The sequence below is a fragment of the Nilaparvata lugens genome, chromosome 10 (assembly GCF_014356525.2).
Source record: "Nilaparvata lugens isolate BPH chromosome 10, ASM1435652v1, whole genome shotgun sequence".
Taxonomy (NCBI): domain Eukaryota; kingdom Metazoa; phylum Arthropoda; class Insecta; order Hemiptera; family Delphacidae; genus Nilaparvata; species Nilaparvata lugens.
Genome location: NC_052513.1, coordinates 24184538 through 24205813, shown reverse-complemented (window position 1 = coordinate 24205813; position 21276 = coordinate 24184538). Strand labels below are relative to the sequence as shown.

The 21276-nt window shown below is 32.8% G+C and overlaps 1 protein-coding gene across 1 annotated transcript in view; it reads right to left on the bottom strand.

The window, feature by feature from the left end:
• The window catches only part of LOC111062415 (fatty acid synthase-like), a 76806-nt gene that overhangs the window by 42261 nt on the left and 13269 nt on the right, over positions 1-21276 (bottom strand). The window contains exons 5-12 of the mRNA XM_039436663.1: positions 18019-18219; positions 16748-16986; positions 15425-15658; positions 14944-15135; positions 14098-14226; positions 13023-13253; positions 11929-12111; positions 449-753 (exon numbers count right to left, since the gene is read on the bottom strand). Coding sequence (XP_039292597.1) covers positions 449-753; positions 11929-12111; positions 13023-13253; positions 14098-14226; positions 14944-15135; positions 15425-15658; positions 16748-16986; positions 18019-18219 — 1714 coding nt within the window. The remainder of the gene's footprint in view (positions 1-448; positions 754-11928; positions 12112-13022; positions 13254-14097; positions 14227-14943; positions 15136-15424; positions 15659-16747; positions 16987-18018; positions 18220-21276) is intronic.

The window sequence follows — 21276 nt, the reverse complement described above, 5'->3', positions numbered from 1 at the left end:
AATAGGTTCGCACCATGGGCAAAAATGTTTTTCCAGCTCTCAATTTTTTCTAGTCCTCGGCCTAAGGCCTCAGACTTGAAAACCGATTTCGAGCCGGAAAAGTCTCATTCTCGGCCCTAGGTGTGAAATATACTATTACAATGAATCTTCTCAAGTGATGTAGGTAATGGCTATGATTTACGTAAATTACATCACACCTAATATTGTTGCTGTTGTTGAAAATAATTGCTTTGCATTCGAATTGTGAAATTTATATAAGCGGATGGAATAAGTGAATTTTCAAGATTTAAAGATTTCACAGCACTTTAAAGACTGACTTTTGCTTCTGAATGAGCATTCAAATGGACGATTACCACATATACAGCATTTTATAACATTTACATCCGTCATCTTGATATTCTATTTGAAGAAAGGAATAATTGTTGACATATAAGTTTTTGACTCTTACTTTCCAATGCCGCTCAGCAAATAGCTCAAATTATCGGTATGTCCACGTTTTGAAAGACCAATGTTAGTGCAGCTGGAACCCAATGAGCGTTTGAGTATGGCCTGCAGAGCACAGTGAGGTGCCACTTCGAACACGATTGCATTCTCTGGAATGTGTTGAATGGCCTCGTAGAAGAGAACAGGAGACAGCAGATTGTTAACATAGTAGTCTGCAGATGAGCTTTGTGCCAGAGCTGTGTGCCATGAGCTTTCTGGAATTGATGAACTGATCCATTTGGCTGTGCGTGGCTTAGGGTTTGGTAGCATCTGAAAATAAGTAACGATTCAATAAGGATATAAATTTATCAGAATCAAATTTGCTTAAGATATATGTTTCTTTGTGTATTTGTGTAATTTCATCTGAAGATTATAAGTTAATTTGCTCTGAAAACTGGATTTCTCATTCATAGGCAATAGATCCATTCACAGTTTATCAAGAATCTATTTTATTGGAGCCGACAACTATCCTTAGGTTGATAGGTGTTAAATGCTATTCCAACCGTTTAAGGAAAAATTGGTAGCACGGCAAATGGTACGCCCTGGTGTGGGACTCAAACTACAAAATATATCCCTGGTTATAAAAAATTATTGGTAGGATAGATATCTTGATAGATTGTGAATGGGAGATGCTGCTGAGTGGGAAATCGGTTCAAGAAAGTTCAGGTTCTAATGAGTAAATATTTTTTACGCAGTAGCAAGATGGAGAGCAATAAAAATAATGAAGTTTTATCCAGTGAAAACATTCAAAACTTAGATGAAGAATCACAAGATTTAGACCTAACCTTAAACAATGACTCAAACGATAGTGTAGCTGTAAGTGAAAACGTTTCAAATGTAACAATCATGAGAAAGTAGTAGAAATATCAAATGAAACAAGTATGGTAGGAGCTAAAAATGATATAAATCTTATAGCATTCCTAACACAAAGGTTTGATGAGCAAAATGCTAGGTTTGACGAGCAAAATGCTAGGTTTGACGAGCAAAATGCCAAGATTGATGAGCAAAATGCTAAGATTGATAATTTGAAACAAGATCAAAATGCTAGGTTTGATGATATGAAGCAAGAATTTGCTAGCATAAAACTAGATCAGGTTAGTACAAAGCGGGAAATAAAAGAGATAAATGATACATTAAGTAAAAATCACAAAGAAATAGGTCATCTACAGCAGAAAACTAATGATCTTGAAACATCAATGTTAGATGTAGAAACATCAATGCAAAACAAAATCATTCAAGTTTCTGATAGGGTCAGTGAGGTTAATGAAAGAGTAAATAAAAATAAGATCATAGTTGAGCAACAAAATATGACACAAAATGCTATCAATGCAGAAAATAATGAAAGTATTAAGCATGTTGAAAAAGAGGTTGTAGAATTAAACGAAAAAGTAGACAAGGAAATCAAGGTATTATCCTCTTTGAAAATAGATTGTCAAGAAAATACAGCTGCTATAACTGAGGTTAGAAAAAACATAAATAAAATTAACATGTCAACAAAACCGATGTGTAATCATACTGGTAACAATAGTAATTTCGATAGGTTTGAATTCCAAATGCAAATTGACAAAAAGAATCCAATGCATTTCTTAATAAACTTGACCGAGTATCTTGAGAGAAATGAAATCACAAACTGGATCAAAATTAAGGGTATTTTGGAAAACAATTTTAATTCAAATTTTGCTCATCGTGATTGGTGGATTTTCATTCGTTTTGATATAAATAACTTTGAAGAATTTAAAGAGAAATTCATTGCTAGAATGTGGTCAGACAACATTCAGTCATCTGCTAGAGATGATTTGAGATTTGGAAAATATAAGCCAAACTTATCTAAGAATCTTACTGAGTATTATATTTCTCGTTTCAACATTGCTAAGAATCTAATTCCAGCCTTAGATAAAGATACTATTTTCAAGTTTTTGAAAGGTCATTTTGATGAAACCATATCTACAGCTGCTATTATTCGTAACATTAAGACTAGTGATGAGTTTATTTGTTTGTTGAATGAGTTTGACAATACTGACACTTACAAAGTAAACAGACAAATGCCCCGTGATCATAACAATGCTCAAGCTGGAAGTCAAAATAAAACAATAAGTTTTCATCAGAGTGAACATAGGGATGATAGAAATAGGTCTCAGAATTCAAATGGTGTGATGTTTCATGATAATAATAAGCAGTATCAAGGAGGTAGGAATTATTTCCAAAATCGACGGTACCAAAATGGACCAAACAATAATGGTCATAGAGATCAAAATTTTCAGCATAATTTCAGAGATAATAGAAATCATCAACTTGGGAATTCAAATCAATCAAATCCAAATCGACCAGCTAACAACTACCAGTTAGATTTCAGCCTACCACCGCCAGGTTATATGCCTGCTCAAACTTCAAATCAGACAAATGCAAATCGTCCAAGACATAATGCTCCTTTAAACTAATAATGGGACGACGAAACGACAGCCCTGCTCTCCCAGTTAAGGAAAGGTCAAATTTTGATATAACTGTAGACATGAATAAAATAAATTTTGAAACTGAAACTTCAAACAGATTTGAAGTAAGAAAGCCAGAATTAATCAGTCAAATTCATGTGCAAGAAAATAGCTGTAAGAATTTAAGTAATGAAGTAATGCCTAGTTATCAAGAAAGTCATATTAAAGCATCAAGTGTTAATATGGTACATACTCCAGAAATTCAGGTAGATGAAGCTATGAGTAAATCTGAAATTGTTTGTCAAGAAGAACCATACATGATAGGTTGTATTTTTAATGAACTATTGGAGGAACAAGAGAATACTCCACCTACTGGATATGACTTAGCAGAAATAGAAGTACAAATTTTCAATAAGAAATATCAAATGATTATTGACACCGGCTCTGAGGTAAATGTAATTAATGAGAAACTTGTTGATGAAATGAAGAAAAACAATCTCAAGTTGAACTTGGTACCAGCTCCTAATGTAAGTATAGTTGTAGCTACTGGTATGAGACATAAGAAGATAAATAAACAGATTATGTTAGAGGTATTTTTTGGTAAGTTAGAATTGCCAATAGTTTTTCTTATAGTTCAAGATTTAAATGTGGATATTTTGGTGGGTTGTGATTTCTTAAAAGATGCTGGAGCAATTATTGATTTTAATCAAAATATGATATCACTGAAAGATTGTTGTTTTCCATTTATAAAAAAGGATACCTTGAAGTACAATAGACTTTTTCATGTTAACATGGTAAGAGACCAAGAAACGTTTGATACTTTATGGAAGCAGCAGATTGATAATTTAAGATTACAGCTAAGCGATGAATCTCCTGAATTGGTAAACAAATTAATTGAAGTATTTGAAAATAACAAAGATATTTTCTCTGATAGTCCTGGATCTGCAAAAGACTATTTATGTCAACTTAAAATGAAAAATGATGTGAAATTAGATAAGAAGAGTTATCCGATTCCATATCAGTATAGAGATCAAGTCAAGAAAGAATTGAAGAAAATGTTAGATCAGAAAATCATTGAACCAGGTAGTTCTGAATATACAAGCCCTATGGTAGTAGTGAAAAAACCAAACAATGAAATTCGATTATGTTTAGATGGAAGAGAAATAAATAAGTACATAATAAGGGATTTTACAGAAACTGAACCAATAGATAACTTGATCATACGTTTCAATAAGTGCAACTACATTAGCAGTTTTGATCTCACTCAAGGTTTCAATCAGGTAAAATTAACTGAAGATAGTAAAAAGTATGTAGCTTTCAATGTTTTTGGACAGACTTATCAATATACACATCTACCATTTGGATTGAATATTAGTGGTTCTGAATTTATCAAGTGCTTGTACAAAATGCTAGGTGAAGAGGTTTGTGAGTTTACTATTGCTTATATTGATGATCTTGCCATTTCTAGTATATCTCTTGAACAACATATCAGTCGAATTGAATTATTATTCAATAAGTTGAGGGAAAGTAATTTGAAGTTGAAACTGAATAAATCGAAATTTATTGCAGATAAGATAAAGTATTTGGGTTATATTATCAGTAAAAATGGTATTGAAGCAGATGACTCTAAGCTAAATGCTATTCAGAAATTTCCCATTCCTCAAAATTTGAAACAATTGCAGTCATTCATAGGTCTCTGTAATTTTTACAGAAAGTTTCAGAAAAATTATTCATACTTGACAAATCGTTTTAAGCATCTTCTATGCAAGAAAAATAAATTCATTTGGACTGAAAAAGATAATGATACCTTTCAAGAAATCAAAGATAGGTTCATCGACTGTGTGATCTTGAAACATCCTGATTATAACAAAAATTTCATTTTGGCCACTGATGCCAGTGATGTAGGAATTGCAGCTGAGTTATTTCAGGAAGGTGAAGATAAGGAACACTGTGTCATTGCATATGCTAGCAGAAGCTTAACGAAATCTGAATTAAATTACACAATATGTGAGAAAGAATGTTTAGCTGTATTATTTGGCTTGATGAAACTTCAAAATTATTTTGGTAATCAAAAAATAGTTGTCCGTACAGATCATAAAGCCTTGACCTTTTTAAAAAAATGTAAGATAGGACATGGTCGTTTGGGAAGATGGATTCTTGCATTACAGAATTTTAATATTGAGTGGGAATTTGTAGCAGGAAAGGATAACATTGTGCCAGATATCATTTCTAGAACTGATTATGAAGGTAATTTAGAAAATCGAAATTCAAATGAATTCAAGGTATTGAATATCATTAAGAGTGATAACAAGTTAATTGAGATAGTAAAGAAGATCAAAGAAATTCAAAAAGATGATGTTTGGTTAAAAAATGTAAGAGAAAAGTTGGAGACAGGTAATTTGAATATCAACAAATTTTTTAAAGTAAATGATGATCTTTTGTTCACTAGAAAATCTGGAAAGAATAGTTTTTGGAAAGTTTGTGTGCCTTCAGCACTGTATGAAGAATTGATAGTTGAATTTCATGAAAGATTAGGTCATGTAGGTATATCAAAAACATGCAAATTTATTGAAGAAACTTTTTACATAAAAGATTGTTACAGACTTGTTACCAAAACTATAAGATACTGTAAGTATTGTCAACTTGTAAAGACATCAAATGAAAAGAAATTATTAGAAATGCATACCATAATTTCTGAGAAAAAACATCACAAAGTGTTCATTGATGTTTATGGAGAATTACCAGGTGGCAAGTACAAATGGATGTGCATTATTCATGATGGCTTTACTAAGTTTACAAAGTTGTATCCTATAGTTAAGGCTAACGCCCATAATTTAGTAAAAGTTGTTGAGAAATATGTAAATGAATTTGGTAAATTTGAATATATAATCAGTGATAATGGTACTTGTTTTCAAAGCAGATTGTGGAAAGAATCTATGGAAAGATTAGGTATAAAATATTACTACATTTCAGTTTATCATCCCCAGGCAAATCTTAGTGAAAGACCATTGAAAGAGGTCAATCGCATATTGAGAACTTACGTTCCTGTAAATAAGCATAATATTTGGTACAAGTATATTGATAAGGTTGAATTTGTCATCAACAACAATTTTCATGAATCGACTGGTCACATACCCATGGAGCTTATGATGAATCATAAATTGGCACATCTTGTTTTCAAGTATATCAAATATCCTGTAGAAAATAAGTTTGAACTTGAAGAAGAAAGTATCAGAAACAAACGAATACTGTACAGAATAAAGAATAGAGGTGTCATCAGGAGATTCAAACAGAATATGCATAATAAACCCAAGTATAAATTCAAGGTTGATGATCTAGTTGTAATTCGAAATTACATTTTGTCGAGCAAGCTGAAGAAGTTTTCTGCCAAGCTGTGTCCTAAATATCGTGGACCTTACATAATAAGAGATGATCTCAATAAAGGGTGTTTCAAACTGGAAGAGATAAGTACAGGTAAAATTGTGAGAGTCAATCAATATATGATGAAGAAATACCATCAGAAAGCACACAATGATTAGGAATCCTGTGTTATGCCGGGATTCAGAATAGCATAATCGCTACACAGTGTATGGTAAGAGTCCATAATTGTGTCTTTTTTCTTTCCTGTAGCCTATTTTCTTGGCCCTTAATCTTTTCAATTTTCGATTCTTTCCTGTCTTTGTGTAATATTCAGTAAATTTCTTCTATGATGCATATCTTAACCAATCTTGTCCATAGTCATTTAAATTTGTATTTTTTCTGAAATAATATTAGAAGTTGAAATAGTAGCTTATTTTCCTAATCTTTAATTGTTGATAAAACTTAACTTTTCTAAAATCTATCCATTGTAGTGTAAATAATTGTTTGCTTGCGGTATATTTTTTCATCATGTATTACATATTTTAATCATGTCTATTTTTTTTTAGGTATCATATTAGGTAATTAGGTTTTTCAGAGCAATTATGTCCCATGTTCTCATCTTTCATTGCATATTGTGCCATAAGCCATATGTAATTAGGTTATAGTTTTCTTCTGGGCTTTTAACCCATTTTGCATTTTATTTTTTCTTTGCTGTCCAATACTTTGGATTTTTGGTAGACAAGTAGGTGTGATTCTTTTAGAGGTGTGGGCGTGAACCACATACGGCTGGACTCGATTATCTGACCTACTTGTTTGCGATATAAAAACCTTATGACTGCAACAACAAATGTTTGTAAAACCTTTTGCATACTTTTGTTTTTGTGGTCCGATACTAGAGTCTGCTATCACATTGCCTTACAGACATCTAGGAACTTTCCACCCAGTCACAATAGTCAACATTTTTTTCCTTCACCAGTTGTTTTTGTGGGAGTGATAGCTCACAATTATAACAAATTAGAGTCATACTTGGAATTTACAAAATTCCATAGTAGTATATTTTATTAAATATACTTCCTCATGAAAGTTCAGTACTGACATGTAGGATAGGCTCTAATTAATCTTTCTCTTCTTTGTATTGTTTTAGGGAATTTATTTACCCAGTTTTCTTTTCTCTTGTTTGTATTTTTTAGGGAACTTATTTACCCAGTATTCATCTTGATCATCTTTGTATTATAATCTTGAAATGTTTGTACTTATTATACAGTCTTTAAATTTTAAATTATTTTAAAAAAATAATTGGTTCAATTTAAAACGTTTTGTTATATTATTAATTGAAATAAGTGTTTTGTAATTGATTTTTTTTTTAATTTTAAAACTGTTTGTTCTATAAATTTTGATATGATTGATTATCGTTTGAAATGGATGCTGGAGTGTATGTAGAATTTTTAGTGGGGTTTGTTGATTAGAATTTTGCTGGTATGTGATTGTTTTTTGAGATGGAAACCCATTATTGCCTAAAGAAGGAATAACAGAGGTTATGACTTAGAGAGGCAGTAATGAGATAATATTTTTTGTGTTGATTACTTATGTTGATTGCCATAGATGCAAAATAATGATTAATAATGTTGATTGCCATAGATGCAGATTACTTATGAATATTGTTTGCCTTTGAAGCAAAATATTATTGATGTTTTGAATGGTTTCTTGTTTAATGATTGATAGTAAAGTTTTGTCATGAAATGTAGTTTGTGTTTAGAACATTGAAGAGTCGAAATAAACTATAGTATCCAACAAACGATGATTAACAATATTAAATAATTTGCTTTTTATACAATTTTTGAACACAAAATTAAAACTAAATAATTTTGAAACCCTGAATGATAAATCATAAATGTGAAATGAACATGCTATAAATGAAATGTTATATTAAATGATAATGAAATGCAGATATATTATGAAATGATTGTGAATAGAAGACCAATTGTCTGAAATTATTGAAATATGTATTGAAATTAAATTTTGTTGTGATAATCTGATGTTTTTTTTTTTACAATTTTGATAATGATACAGGGTGTTATGAAATTATATTTCTATTTTGAAGAATGGATTAAAATTTGATATTTGAACAGTGAATAGATGAAAATGAATGATTTTTTTTTAAATTTATCATTGATATGTCCATATTTCACAATTTATGTATTGCTGACTGTATAATAAGATGTTAACAAATTTCAATTTCATAGATACTTAAAATAATTTTCATGTGTATTAGATTGTATTGATAGCCTAATCAAGTTTTTCTTTTTAGTTTATAAGCATTTTAAGATAACAGGTACAGCACAGACATTAACATTGAAATAGTTATCATGTGAATCTCGAAATCAGCAACAAGTGAACGCCATGAAGAGTGTTAAGAACATTTGGGTGATTTTCGAACTAGTGTGACTCATCTACGCTGCGGCCTACACCAATAACTACGCCAAAATCTACGCTGATGCCTACACTAATAACTACGCCAATAACTACGCCAAAATGCCAAAATCTACGCCGATGCCTGTGCTGATATCAATGCCTGCGCCAATGCCAATAGCTACGTCAATGCCTGCGCCAATGCCAAAATCTGCGCCAATGCTGCAACAATGCCAAAATCTGTGCCAATGCTGCACCAATGCCAATAGCTACGCCAATGCCTGCGCCAATGCTGATGCCAACACCAAAATCAACGCCGATGCCTGTGCTGATGTCAATGCCTGCGCCAATGCCAATAGCTACGCCAATGCCAAAATCTGCGCCAATGCTAATGCCAATGCCTGCGCCAATGCCAATGCCTGCGCCAATGCCAATATCAACGCCGATGCCAAAGCCGACACCAAAGCATACGCCAATAGCAATGCCAATGCTTATTGCTGACTCTGTATCTCAAACTTCAACACTACTGCATTACCTGGAGGTAATTGCCATCCATGTTCACATTCACAACTTTGAATTCAGAAGAACAGTCACAGTATCATGAAAGAATTGATTCAAAAAATCCTCTCCTAAATTATTCCTGTATGCAGAACTCTAAACCTTGAAAGCTGAAAATATCAAAAAACCAAACCTTACCTAAATTAATCCTCACCTAAATTAATCCTGTATGCAGCGTCTATCTCTTTTCCAAAAAACGAATTACATTGTCATTTCAAGCCTGAAATGTACATTGTATAATTACAAATATGATACAAAATTTATGTGACTCTGTATTGAATTTGGAATGCAGCCGTCTACTACAAACATGAAGCAATGCTAACTGAGATGTCACCTGTATCGAGTTTGGTATGCAGCAGTCGACTACAAGTATCAGCCCAACACTACGTGCATCCAGATCAGCCCAACACTTAACGTCATCACATTGGAGTCACACTTAACTGAAAATCATACTGAGTGCCTTAACGGACTGTTTTCCAAAATGTGCATCAATAAAATCAACCGCGTCAATAGTGAAAGAAATGAACATTTTTTGATTTATTGAAATTTTATGTGAAAATTAAATGTAACAATTCATCAATTCATTTAAAAAAAAATAATAATAATAATAAATTTTTCATTCAACATACATAATTTTTTTTATGCAATAAAAATTGAATTTTTCTATCTATTAAATTTATGTGCAATTTCAAAAAACTATTCTTTACATATTAAACTTTCTGTTGAGATATTTTTCTTTAAATTATAAAGCTAAATCAAAAGTAATATTGATATTCTATATTTTGAGATATTGTTTGGAAACATATAACAAACGCTATTGATGAATTTTTATAATAATTTTCAATATTTTGGATGACATGTAATGTTTTTCTAGAAAAAATTGTTACTGTTCTCAAATTTAAATTTCAACAATTTTCATTAGGGTCAATGTAAATTTTTTCTTTAAATTTTCAAACAGTAAAATTTTTTTATGTCAAGAGGGGGGTATTTGTAATATTACATTTTTCTTCTCACATTGGAATCGAATCTTCAATTCGAGATCTATGGAACTTTATAGTAAATGTCAGAGTTATCAATAGACGGACAAATTTTTTGACGGAGAATTTATTATCGTAAATGTTTGTTGCATTGTTCCATGGTGTCACCGAGGCAGGGTTAACAAATTACTGGATAAATGGTTTATTTAAATCGAGATATATATAAAAATTTAAAATAACATTTTCAAAATAAAGTTTTATTGAGAACAGATGTAGAATGTGAATTCTAAACTTGTAAATTATAATTTTTTGGTGACGTGTCTGTAAAAATCGATACTGAACTAGGCGTTGGCTTCGTGACTTGCAACTTATGTCTTTTCCTGTTCCTCCTTCTCTAGAAAAATGGCTGGCTACAAGTGTTGTCGTGGAGTTTTGCTCTAAATCATTTTCGTTTATTAATGTTTTAAATTGAGTTTTATATAAATTTTTACATTCTGTTTTGTTCATAATTAGCTAGTAGTGTAGTCAAGCCAATAGCCACTGTGTTTCAACTGTAAACTAGATAAGTATTTTAGTTCGTAATAACTCTGAAATAATTAGGCTTAAGACATATGTTTCTTTGTGTATTTGTGTAATTTCATCTGAAGATTATAAGTTAATTTGCTCTGAAAACTGGATTTCTCATTCATAGGCAATAGATCCATTCACAGTTTATCAAGAATCTATTTTATTGGAGCCGACAACTATCCTTAGGTTGATAGGTGTTAAATGCTATTCCAACCATTTAAGGAAAAATTGGTAGCACGGCAGTCTGATTTCAAAGAGAAAATGCTATGTCATAGTGTTTACTTCCATAATGCTGTACTATAATGAGAATTTATTGATTGTGTGTGACTTTAGGCTACTAAGGAATAGTTTTTATTTTATAGTTCCGTGATGACAAAAATGTATATTACGTATACGTATAAATTCATCACTGGCCTACATTCATTCAATGATCTGGGCTTGGCTTCTATGTTGAGTTGAGTGTTTGATTTTTTCAATAAAACCACTAATAATCCTATATAATATTATAATTCCTTATGAGTCAACAAACGTTGCAATCTGGTTATGTCATAGGATGTAATTATTTTTTTCAATCACCATTTCTATTTATTGAAATTTCGAATATCAAGTAATCTTTTATCTTAATCTCATAGATTATAATTTTTCTTCTCGCAGATTTTCTTCATCTTTCATCAGTTTATTATTATAGTTTTGTATGTTTTTACTTCTTTAGTCCAATCCTTATTTCTCTATTACCCTCCCCAGTTAAAAATCAATATTCTTGGGAATGTATTGATCTGCTCGAAATATCCCAATATTTACATTCAAATCCCAGTAAATTCGCTCACTATAAAAAATCTACAGGTTTGGAAATGTATTAATCATGTGTACTATTTATGGTTTGAATGAAATAAATTAGTTGATTCTTGTAGTTTCTAAGAAAAAACTCATTGCTCCTCCTATAATTTTCATACCATATTCATTTATTAATCGGCTGTTAATAATTTGTATCAATGTAGCCTACCTAGAATGCATTCGCTCTCTAGGTACCTTGATTTGTATACTACTTTCATTTAATCTATTTTGTTGCCAGTTATATGAAACAAAGCAATAATACCGCGGTAATAACAAATTATGAAATTGATGTATAGAATCTGACCAACTACAGCCATAGAGCCGGGTGTAAGTTTAGAGTGGAGGATGCTGCGGCCTCTCCAATAGGCTGCTAGCACCGTCTGCTCAGCTGTGAATGCTCCATCCGCGTAAGCGCATCCCAGCTCACCCACTGAGTGACCGATTATTCCGTCTGCATGTATTCCTACGCTGGTCAACACATCAACTAGAGCCACCTAAATGGAAAACAGTAAAATTAAAAATAGTCCTTCATTTCTCTTACTGTCCGTTTTTGGGTCATGAGATTTGCTTTTTCATGATTAATTGTTTCATTTTATTCATTATTATGGAGATATATTGACAACAATTGAAAATTAGTACAAAGAAATAATGGACAATAAATGAAAATAAGGAATATTTGCTCTTTCATGATTAATTATTTCATTCTATTCACTATTATGAAGATATGTTGACAAAAATTGAAAATTAGTACAAAGGACAATAAATGAAAATAATAAATATTTGAAGGTCTATTACATTATATAATGAAGATTTCTTCAAGAGAAGTTTAAACCGACTCTATGACAAGATAACTGGAGAATAAGATATTATTCATTGTAAACATATAAAGGTACACAGTATACATGTATAATACTTTCTCGAATAATCTCTAGAACTTCAAAGATAGTAGAGTACCGGTTGCACAAAAGCCTGTTGAATTTTAATCATGATTAAATGTCACGAGGATCAATCAGGGAAGGCTTCTCATCTGATTGATTCTCGTGGAATTTAACTACGATATGCATGATCTGTAATCTTAAAATAATGAAATATTCAACTTTAGATAATTTGGGAAGAGATTTGGTTTTGTGGTCGTTCTGATAAGCTACCGATAAGATAAGCTACCGTACCTCCTGCTACTCCCGCTGTAGAGGTGATTACTTCAAATACAAAATTCTCTGAGTACCATAATGATATGAGTTTAAAAATGTTTATATTTGATTTTTTCTCATTCATACCTATAGAAGTCTCCAGAAATCTAAAATCTGATAGAATAACCTTTGATTTGGTTCTAGACAGAGGTTTTTAATCAAGAGGACAGTATTATAGGCTATTATATGAAAATGAGTATGGTAAGGTGCTGTACCTGGATTGCAGCAATCGATACGAAAGAATTCAGAAGGTTCTTGAAAGTGGCATCGTCTCCCTTCATGATAATGTCAAGTAGATCTACACCTTCAGGTCTGAGAGCATCAGCGCATTTGTTGATGGCTTTCTGGAATGGTTCCAGCACCATGAGATCACGACCCATGCCAGTCCATTGGCTCCCCATTCCAGAAAACACAAACCAGATGGGCTTCTTATTGCCATTGAATGTCTATGGAAAAAATATTGTTATTCAAATTCTTTATTCAACAAAACAAGCATATAGATTACAAACATTTGTTAATCGCCCATATGGGCCTCAAAGGGTCTGTATTTGGATCGACGAATCAGTAGCCTAGTCCATCAGAGAAATTATTTCTAATAGATCAGTAATACGGTATGATATACTTGTATTAGATACAATAGTATATGAAAATTATATGCATTATATTATATACTAAAAAAGATCTCTAATATAGATGAAACATTTCCATGGATTTGGAACATAATTTTCAATAAGTAGCCTACCTAGTTTCGAAGGCAATAAAGAGTACAATAGTATATTAGAGGAACTTCGATCTCGTCAGGAGCAAAGTTCAAATAACTCGTTGAAAAGATACAGAGAAATGTCTGCTCTTTTCTCCTAATCATTGCATTTTCTTTTATACATTCTTGTGAAAAAAATATGCACATATAGTGTTAGAATATTTATAAAAGTGTTTCATATAGCCTATATTTGAAATATGGTCATCTTTTTTTTAGATTAAGGTATGCGCACTGAAGTTCATCATGATATCATCAGATGAAGAAGAAGCCCTATTATTACTTGTTGAGGCGGCAGATTCTGAAAAAGTTGAAAGGCCAAAAAATGTGGGTGCATGCCATTAATAAAGATAGACTATGTCATGAATACGGTAGTTGAAAACTGTAATGAGGAAGCACCAACAACAGAATAAACTTTAACTTGTTATCACATGAACTAGAGGTAAAATCATAACAACTACTCAATTAAACAACAAATAACGCATCACTTAAATTCAAAATACAATTGAAGTGTATTCAATAATACTCATTACCTGAACATGTCGTTCCATCCTATCACTAATAATTATGGCATATCCACGATAGCCATGACCTGGTATATTGGAACTATGGATATTATGAAGTAGTGAGAAAAACTCTTCATTCCAAGGTAGAGCTTCAATCTTGAAAGAATAGAAACATCTTGAATCAAATAGGTTGTTAACGAGTAGTTTATTCTATGAGATACAGTAATTCCAATGAGATAACATCTACAATATACGAGTGATAGGTACTTCTTTCGTGATGATAAGATCTGATATAGTATTACAATTGTTTCAGATTATGTGTCTTATGATACGGAAATAGATTCAAATCAAATAGAAATAGATTCAATTAGTTATATAATTTTACAGCAATAGAGGTTGCTGTTGTGTAATTCTGAAAATGTTGTTCTATTTACTATGAGTTCCATAAAAAGATATAATATTCTACTTTTTGAATTCTATCTATATTATAGTGCACGATAATAATAATAATACTGAGGATGATGCCCACATAATCTCTAAGGGTTGTGCGTGGGTAATGGGTGAGATGAGGGATGATGATGACTACTTTTTAGGTAGATGGGACCGTGGTCTAATCGTCTCCTCCGAAATACGGGGTGGCCATATCTATGTGATTGAGCTGTGGTCAAAAACTTTTGCCCCGGTCGAGATTCGAACTCGGGTTCTCTTGATTATTACACCGGCGCGTTATCACTTCCCGGTACTTCAACGAGCCACCCAATTTATGTAAAAAACATCATTTATTTCAAAGAAAATAGTGATCATGCAGTCATTGTTCAAGATTACTCTCTCAAAAGAGCGCCTATACCTTTATAGGCCTTCCGTATTATTTACCTTGTCTAGAATGGCATTAACAGCTTCCTCAGTTCGACCAGAAACCGTGACAAGACGGGGTACTGGACCTGGGCAGGACATCATCTTCCGTTTAGCATTGGAACGCAGGATCACATGGGCGTTCGCTCCTCCGAATCCAAACGAATTCACACCAACGATGCCACCATTCCACGACATGTTCTTATCAACAACCTGCAGCAGAGGATACACAAATATATATTAAATACCGTTCTTGAAGTGGAAAAATTATTTCCAAGTATTTTTAATCTATTATTTTATTAATGTCAAAAAAGGGTGCTAGAATTCTATTTTATAAAAAATACCAAGTAATTTTATACACGTTATTTCCTACACTCTGAACAGAGATGTTGTGGAATTTCTCCATATGAAGGTGGAATAGAAGCGGAATTGTCAATATCGCTTTTATTAACCTTAACACGTTATTTTATTAAATCGATGTTATGAAAAAGCTCTATAATACCTGTAATCGCCCATCACTGAGTGCTGGAATATCAGGATTGGGACTTTTAAAATGGATATTTCCTGGAATTACACCCTGCTCCATGGCAATGATGATTTTGGCAACTGAGCAAAGTCCAGATGCTGGCTCTGAGTGACCCATATTCGATTTGACTGAGCCGATGAGCAACGGCGCAGCCCGATCCTTGGTGCAGAAGTAGTCTGCCAACGCATTCACTTCTTGTGGATCACCAACCTACAAAAATTTACACGGAGAATTAATAAATCACCGGGAAACTAAAAGAGTTTACAAGATTCCAAAATCAAAAAAAGTATCTGTTCATATATGAACTCAAAGTGAATTTGTAGTTTGTTGATGGCCAGTCACAAACAGAACTCCAACTTCAATAATATATCAGAATGAAATGGTAACTCCACAAATATTGTGTTTCTTCTCTCCTACAGTGCAGGTGTTGAGAAAGAGTATTATAAGTACATGAAATTTATTTACATGATAAATACGTTCATCATGCCTATAAAGGAATCTTCCAAAACACCGTAAAGATTTATTCACGTATATAAAAAATACATTCAATCAGGAATCTTCAAAAAAGCATATTATCAAAATAAAGTAAAATAAAATATCCGAATGCATATATTTTTATTACCTACCGGTATATCAATTATTTGGAGGTGTAAATAATAGAAGCAGAGAAACTGACAATTTCTGTGTTATCAAATTTCATTTAATGTGAGAATTAAATTTGTATGTTTTAGATTTTGTAAGACCAGCCTTTAACGAATATCCTCTACTTTTCATTGTTACATTTATTTTTATATCAACAATCCACCATATTGTAATAAACATATATAAACTTCTTGAAGAAACGAAAAGGGTCTATAAAATCAAAAAAAAAAAATTATAAATAGAAAATACGCCTACGTCATTCAAACTCATCTATTCAATTGAACAACTCTGGTTTACACTGCTATTTTTCTCATTAAAAACTTCACATTCTTACTATTGCTATAGAAATGTTATTTAATATGTCATTGACTAGATCTAGAGAAAGATAATTATTTTTAAGTTAGGGTACCTACTTACTATATTAGAAAAAGTGTCTTATTGGTTTTATTCAAGTAAAATTAGCTGTTCTCTTCATGTTTCCTCTCATTAACACAGTCTCCCTGTGTATATTGAATGAAGGCTAATTCGCATACAGAATGTACTCTGTAAAATGTGTTTTGATTCATGTAGGCAAATGTAACTTGGAAAATTCATGAGGATCAAATGTATTCATTACCGTACATATTTTGAGGATTACGGTGTGCCGTATCACTGTACCTTTGTCCCTGTTCCATGTGCTTCCACATACACTACATCAGCTGGATTGACACCTACTTCTGAATAGGTCTCTCTGATGAGTTTGTTCTGCATGTGACCAGCTGGAAAGGTGATTCCCTGCCTTTTATATCCGTCGTTGTTGGTTCTGGCATTCAAAATGGTTGCATAAATACGCTTTGCATCTTGAGCTTTCTGCAAAAATATCACTACTGCTGCCTCACTTCTCACATATCCGGTACCTGTTCACATCAACTCGTTTCATTGGTTTGACAATAATACAATAGTAATATTATTTTCCATGTGAAGTTACATCATCATTAAAACTATTTCCTCCAAATTTGTACAATAACTTCAATGTGCATATGATTTTCTTACCTACATCATCAAAAGATTTCCTCCAGATTGGTATAATAACTTCTCCACAAAGAATGTGGATATGATTGTGTTGAACTCTGTCATCAAAATTTTTCCTTTAAATTGGTACCTATTATAGCTTCTCTACTAAGAATTCAAACAATTAAACTCTAGGTACAAAGAACATTGATGAAGAATCAACTCTATAAAAGCCTATACCTGGATATTTAAATGGAAACAAACCTAAAAATATATAAACAGAGAACGAACTCTACAATGATAATAACCAAATCACAAAAAAACATACAATCCACTGGACATTGGGAAATTTTTAAAAATAAATTATTTATATCTTTGTATATTTCATATTTTATCAAGATAACTCTTTTTATCGTCTTTGTAAAAAAAAACTTATTTCAAAGCTTGTAGATGTAGTTTAATGTTTCTTTTAATTGCAACGTCAAGAGACATATTTCAAATGTGCGCAGAATCATATTGTCTAATAGACTATGTTTTCAAAGAAAAAAAATCATTCATGCAACTTTACAAAGATTAAGCATATTCAGAAGAATGAGAATATTAGCGTGAAAGAGTAGAATTTGGGATAGCAAATATAATCAATTGTTAGATACATATCTCATTTCAAATAAAATTATTTAAAAACTGGAGTTCAAGATTTCTTTATACTCGTATTCTCATTGAAAACTTATACTATTTTATAATTCATTCCACAATGGTAATACCGTATTAGATTATTTACAATATTGAGTATAATGCTGTTGGATAAATTGAAATTGAAGGGAGATTGAGTTCGAGAGAATGGTCCTGTATTAATTAATACGTGGTAGGTAGTTATTGTATCACTATAAAAATGATTAAATACTAAAATTTGAAAACGGTTAATCATAAGTATTTGCCTGAACTGTCAAAGGTTTTACACATTCCCTCCGGTGAGAGCATACTGAGCCTTTGAAATTGGAGAGAAGATGTGGGCTTGAGTAGAATATTGACTCCACCAGCAATAGCAGAATCACATTGTCCAGATCTCATTGCAGCAAATGCCTGCTGAAGGCCAAACATGCTGCTGGAACAGGCTGTGTCAATAGCGTAACTGGGACCTGTTAACAATGAACATCATCATGACTGCTTTCAAACATTATTAGTCGGTTTCTTCTATTATATTATTGTAAAAAGCAACTATAAAAATGATTCAATCAAATAGGTAGTCAATACGATACACTTGATATTATAGCCTATAGCCTACCTCCTTTTTCTAAAGAGAATATGCTGGATTTCTTTTTAAAGCTCTCAGACCACTACTGGTTGTAGTCCATATTCCAGGAAATAGTATTGAAAACTATAAATGCTACCATCAGTTAATTGCCTAAAATATGATGCATTCATTAAAGATGCAATGCATAAATGATGTAAAAAGAGTGACAAAATTATGATGGATTCATTAAAGATGCAGTGAATAAAATGATGTAAAAAGAGTGACAAAAATATGATGATTGTATATAAAGATACAATGCATATGTGACATGGATAGAATTTGATTTCTTATTTTATTGATTGATTTTTATGTGTTTTAGATTTAAGATTTTTCAGGAGAAAAGACTCTGATATTAGAATAATACTTTCCGTAGTTGGAATTTAGTGGGAAAATATAATTTAGGGAGTAAGTAGTATTATTGCAGCGACAATAAGATTCTGCTAACTTATGTCTAAACGACTCTGGGAACCAGCAAATTCAGGGATATTTGCTAGTTCTCACGGATGAGGCGGCTACACGAGGCAAGGACAAGGCGGATGTTTGGTAGCCTGTAGATATTTTCACAGAGGAATACTGCAGACCTGGCAAGTACCCGCTTGCCGAATCTCGTGAGAACCGACTCTTCCAATAGCAGCAGTTAGGCCTTCTGGCACACTGACGTGGAGAGGGGGAAGTTTTCCGGACGGAAAACCTCCAGTCGTTAAACAACCGAGGTATCAAGCGGATCAAAATCCAAACCGTATTGCAAAAAGTTAAGTTATTTTTCCGGCATTATGATATACGTGAGTGTCCTGTGGTTTGGGATTACGGTGGAAGTGATAGCTGTGGGTAAGTGCCAAAATTTCTAGCTCCTTATAAAACATTTTCACCCGGCCGAGACCCTAATCAATAAAATCATTGTTGTAGTAAATTTCTAGTTAGCAGAATCGTATTGAAAGGTAGTTGGGTTTTGAAGGAATAATATTTGGATAAAATGTACTGCATATTTCATTCTTTAAATTTCAAGTAATTGTCATAGCCTAATAAATGAGAAATTCTTTAGGTAATACCATGTTGTTGTCTATCCAGTTCCCATGACTCCTTTGAAGTAGTAATAAGATATCTTCAACCCCCATCAAGGGCGGTTACAAAACTGGTGGCTTGCGGTGAGATAGCTTGCAAAAATGTCTATCAAACCAGATCTGAGTCATGGGACAAAAATTCACTGTTAGAAACGAGAAAATAATAGAAAATTTGAATTGAAAAATAGATTTAATTGAGAAAGTGAATGTTGATTACTTTATTATAATCAGATCTTAGATGGAAATAGAATTGTTAGATTAATAGAAATAAGATTTTTCAGAGAAACCATTCAAAATTTAAGATTCCATGTCAACCCTTCAAGATGAATGAAGTACAACCTGATCTATCTGTTCAAAATGTAGATAGATCAGAAATAGAGTGTTTACAAGAGCAATTGAGACAACTTAGGGCACACTCGGAACGTGAACACTTAGAAAAAGCTAGATTACAGCAAGAGTTAGACACTGTTAATGCTTCAAACAGTCAACAGGTTCGACCAACAACCTTAGTACGTAAGGATTTAGGTTTACAATCACTTGTAAGAACATTTTCAGGTGAAGAAGGTGGACAAAAAGTAGAGGAATTTATTCAAAATTCAAAATTTGTAGCACAGTCTGGTAATTGGTCTGATAACGATAAAAAGCTCATATGTAAATTAAAAACATCTGGGGCTGCGTCTGTCTGTTTGAACACTCATCCCGAATCATTATCCGAGGGAGCAAATTTTGTTGAGTATGAAAAAGTTCTTCTAGAAAGATTCAAAGAGTTACGAGAACCTGAAAGTCATTTATTCGCGTTGAGTGCGATTAAACAACACCGGAATGAGCCAATACGCGCGTATGCGGATCGCTGTCGAGAATTAGGCTTAAAGGCAATACCAATCCCCAACGATCATCCTACAAAAGCTAAATACGCTCGCCTCCAACTAGATAGAACGGTTTTGACAGCTTTCATTCGAGGATTATTTGGTTCCGCGTCCATAACCCTACAAGTTCATCCCCCAAAAACCTTGGAAGAGGCGGTAGTCGTAGCCGAACGAGTTGAACAAGCGACCGCAGCAAATCAAGACAACGTGTTCGCTCTTTCATTTAAGAAGGATCAGAATGTGAAATCATACGGATATTTTAAGAGCAATCCAAATACACAGTTCAGACAGTCTGATAAGAAGGGACCTTGCTTTGCATGTGGTAGGATGGGTCACTTTGCTAGGGAATGTACCAACACGGGAACAGACTATTCCCCAAATCAGCAGAGAAATTTTTCTGAGTCACAACCGCGTAAATTCTACAATAAATTTGTGAGATACTGTTTTGTTTGTGGAGAATCGTCTCATACAGCGTATAATTGCGCTAAACGCGCTGCTCCTGTGAAAAATGAAAACATTAGTGCCCAAAAACCACAGCACTCGGAAAACTAAGATTGGCTGGGAGTCGCCCAACTACTCAGCCTAATCATGGAGAGGGGCATTGCAATATAGTTCCAAGAGTATCAACTCGCGGTAGAGGAAGTCACGTTACCATCGAGATTGAAGGTCAGTGCAAAACATTTTTAGTTGACACCGGCGCGGAGATATCTATCTTGAAAGAGGCTATTTCAGGTGTAAAACTAATAGAGGAAAAAGCTGTTGCTAAGGGTGTGACAGGCATGAATTAAGCAGTGATAGGAGCACAAGTTTTACAAATAAATGTCTTAAAGTTCAAGTTTGAACATAGATTTCTTATCGCCAATGTTGAGATTGAAGAGGATGGTTTGTTTGGTTGGGATTTGTTATCCAAATTGTACGCAGTTATCGATGTAGGTAATAATTCAATAACATTTGGAGGTGAGAAAGTAGGTGAAG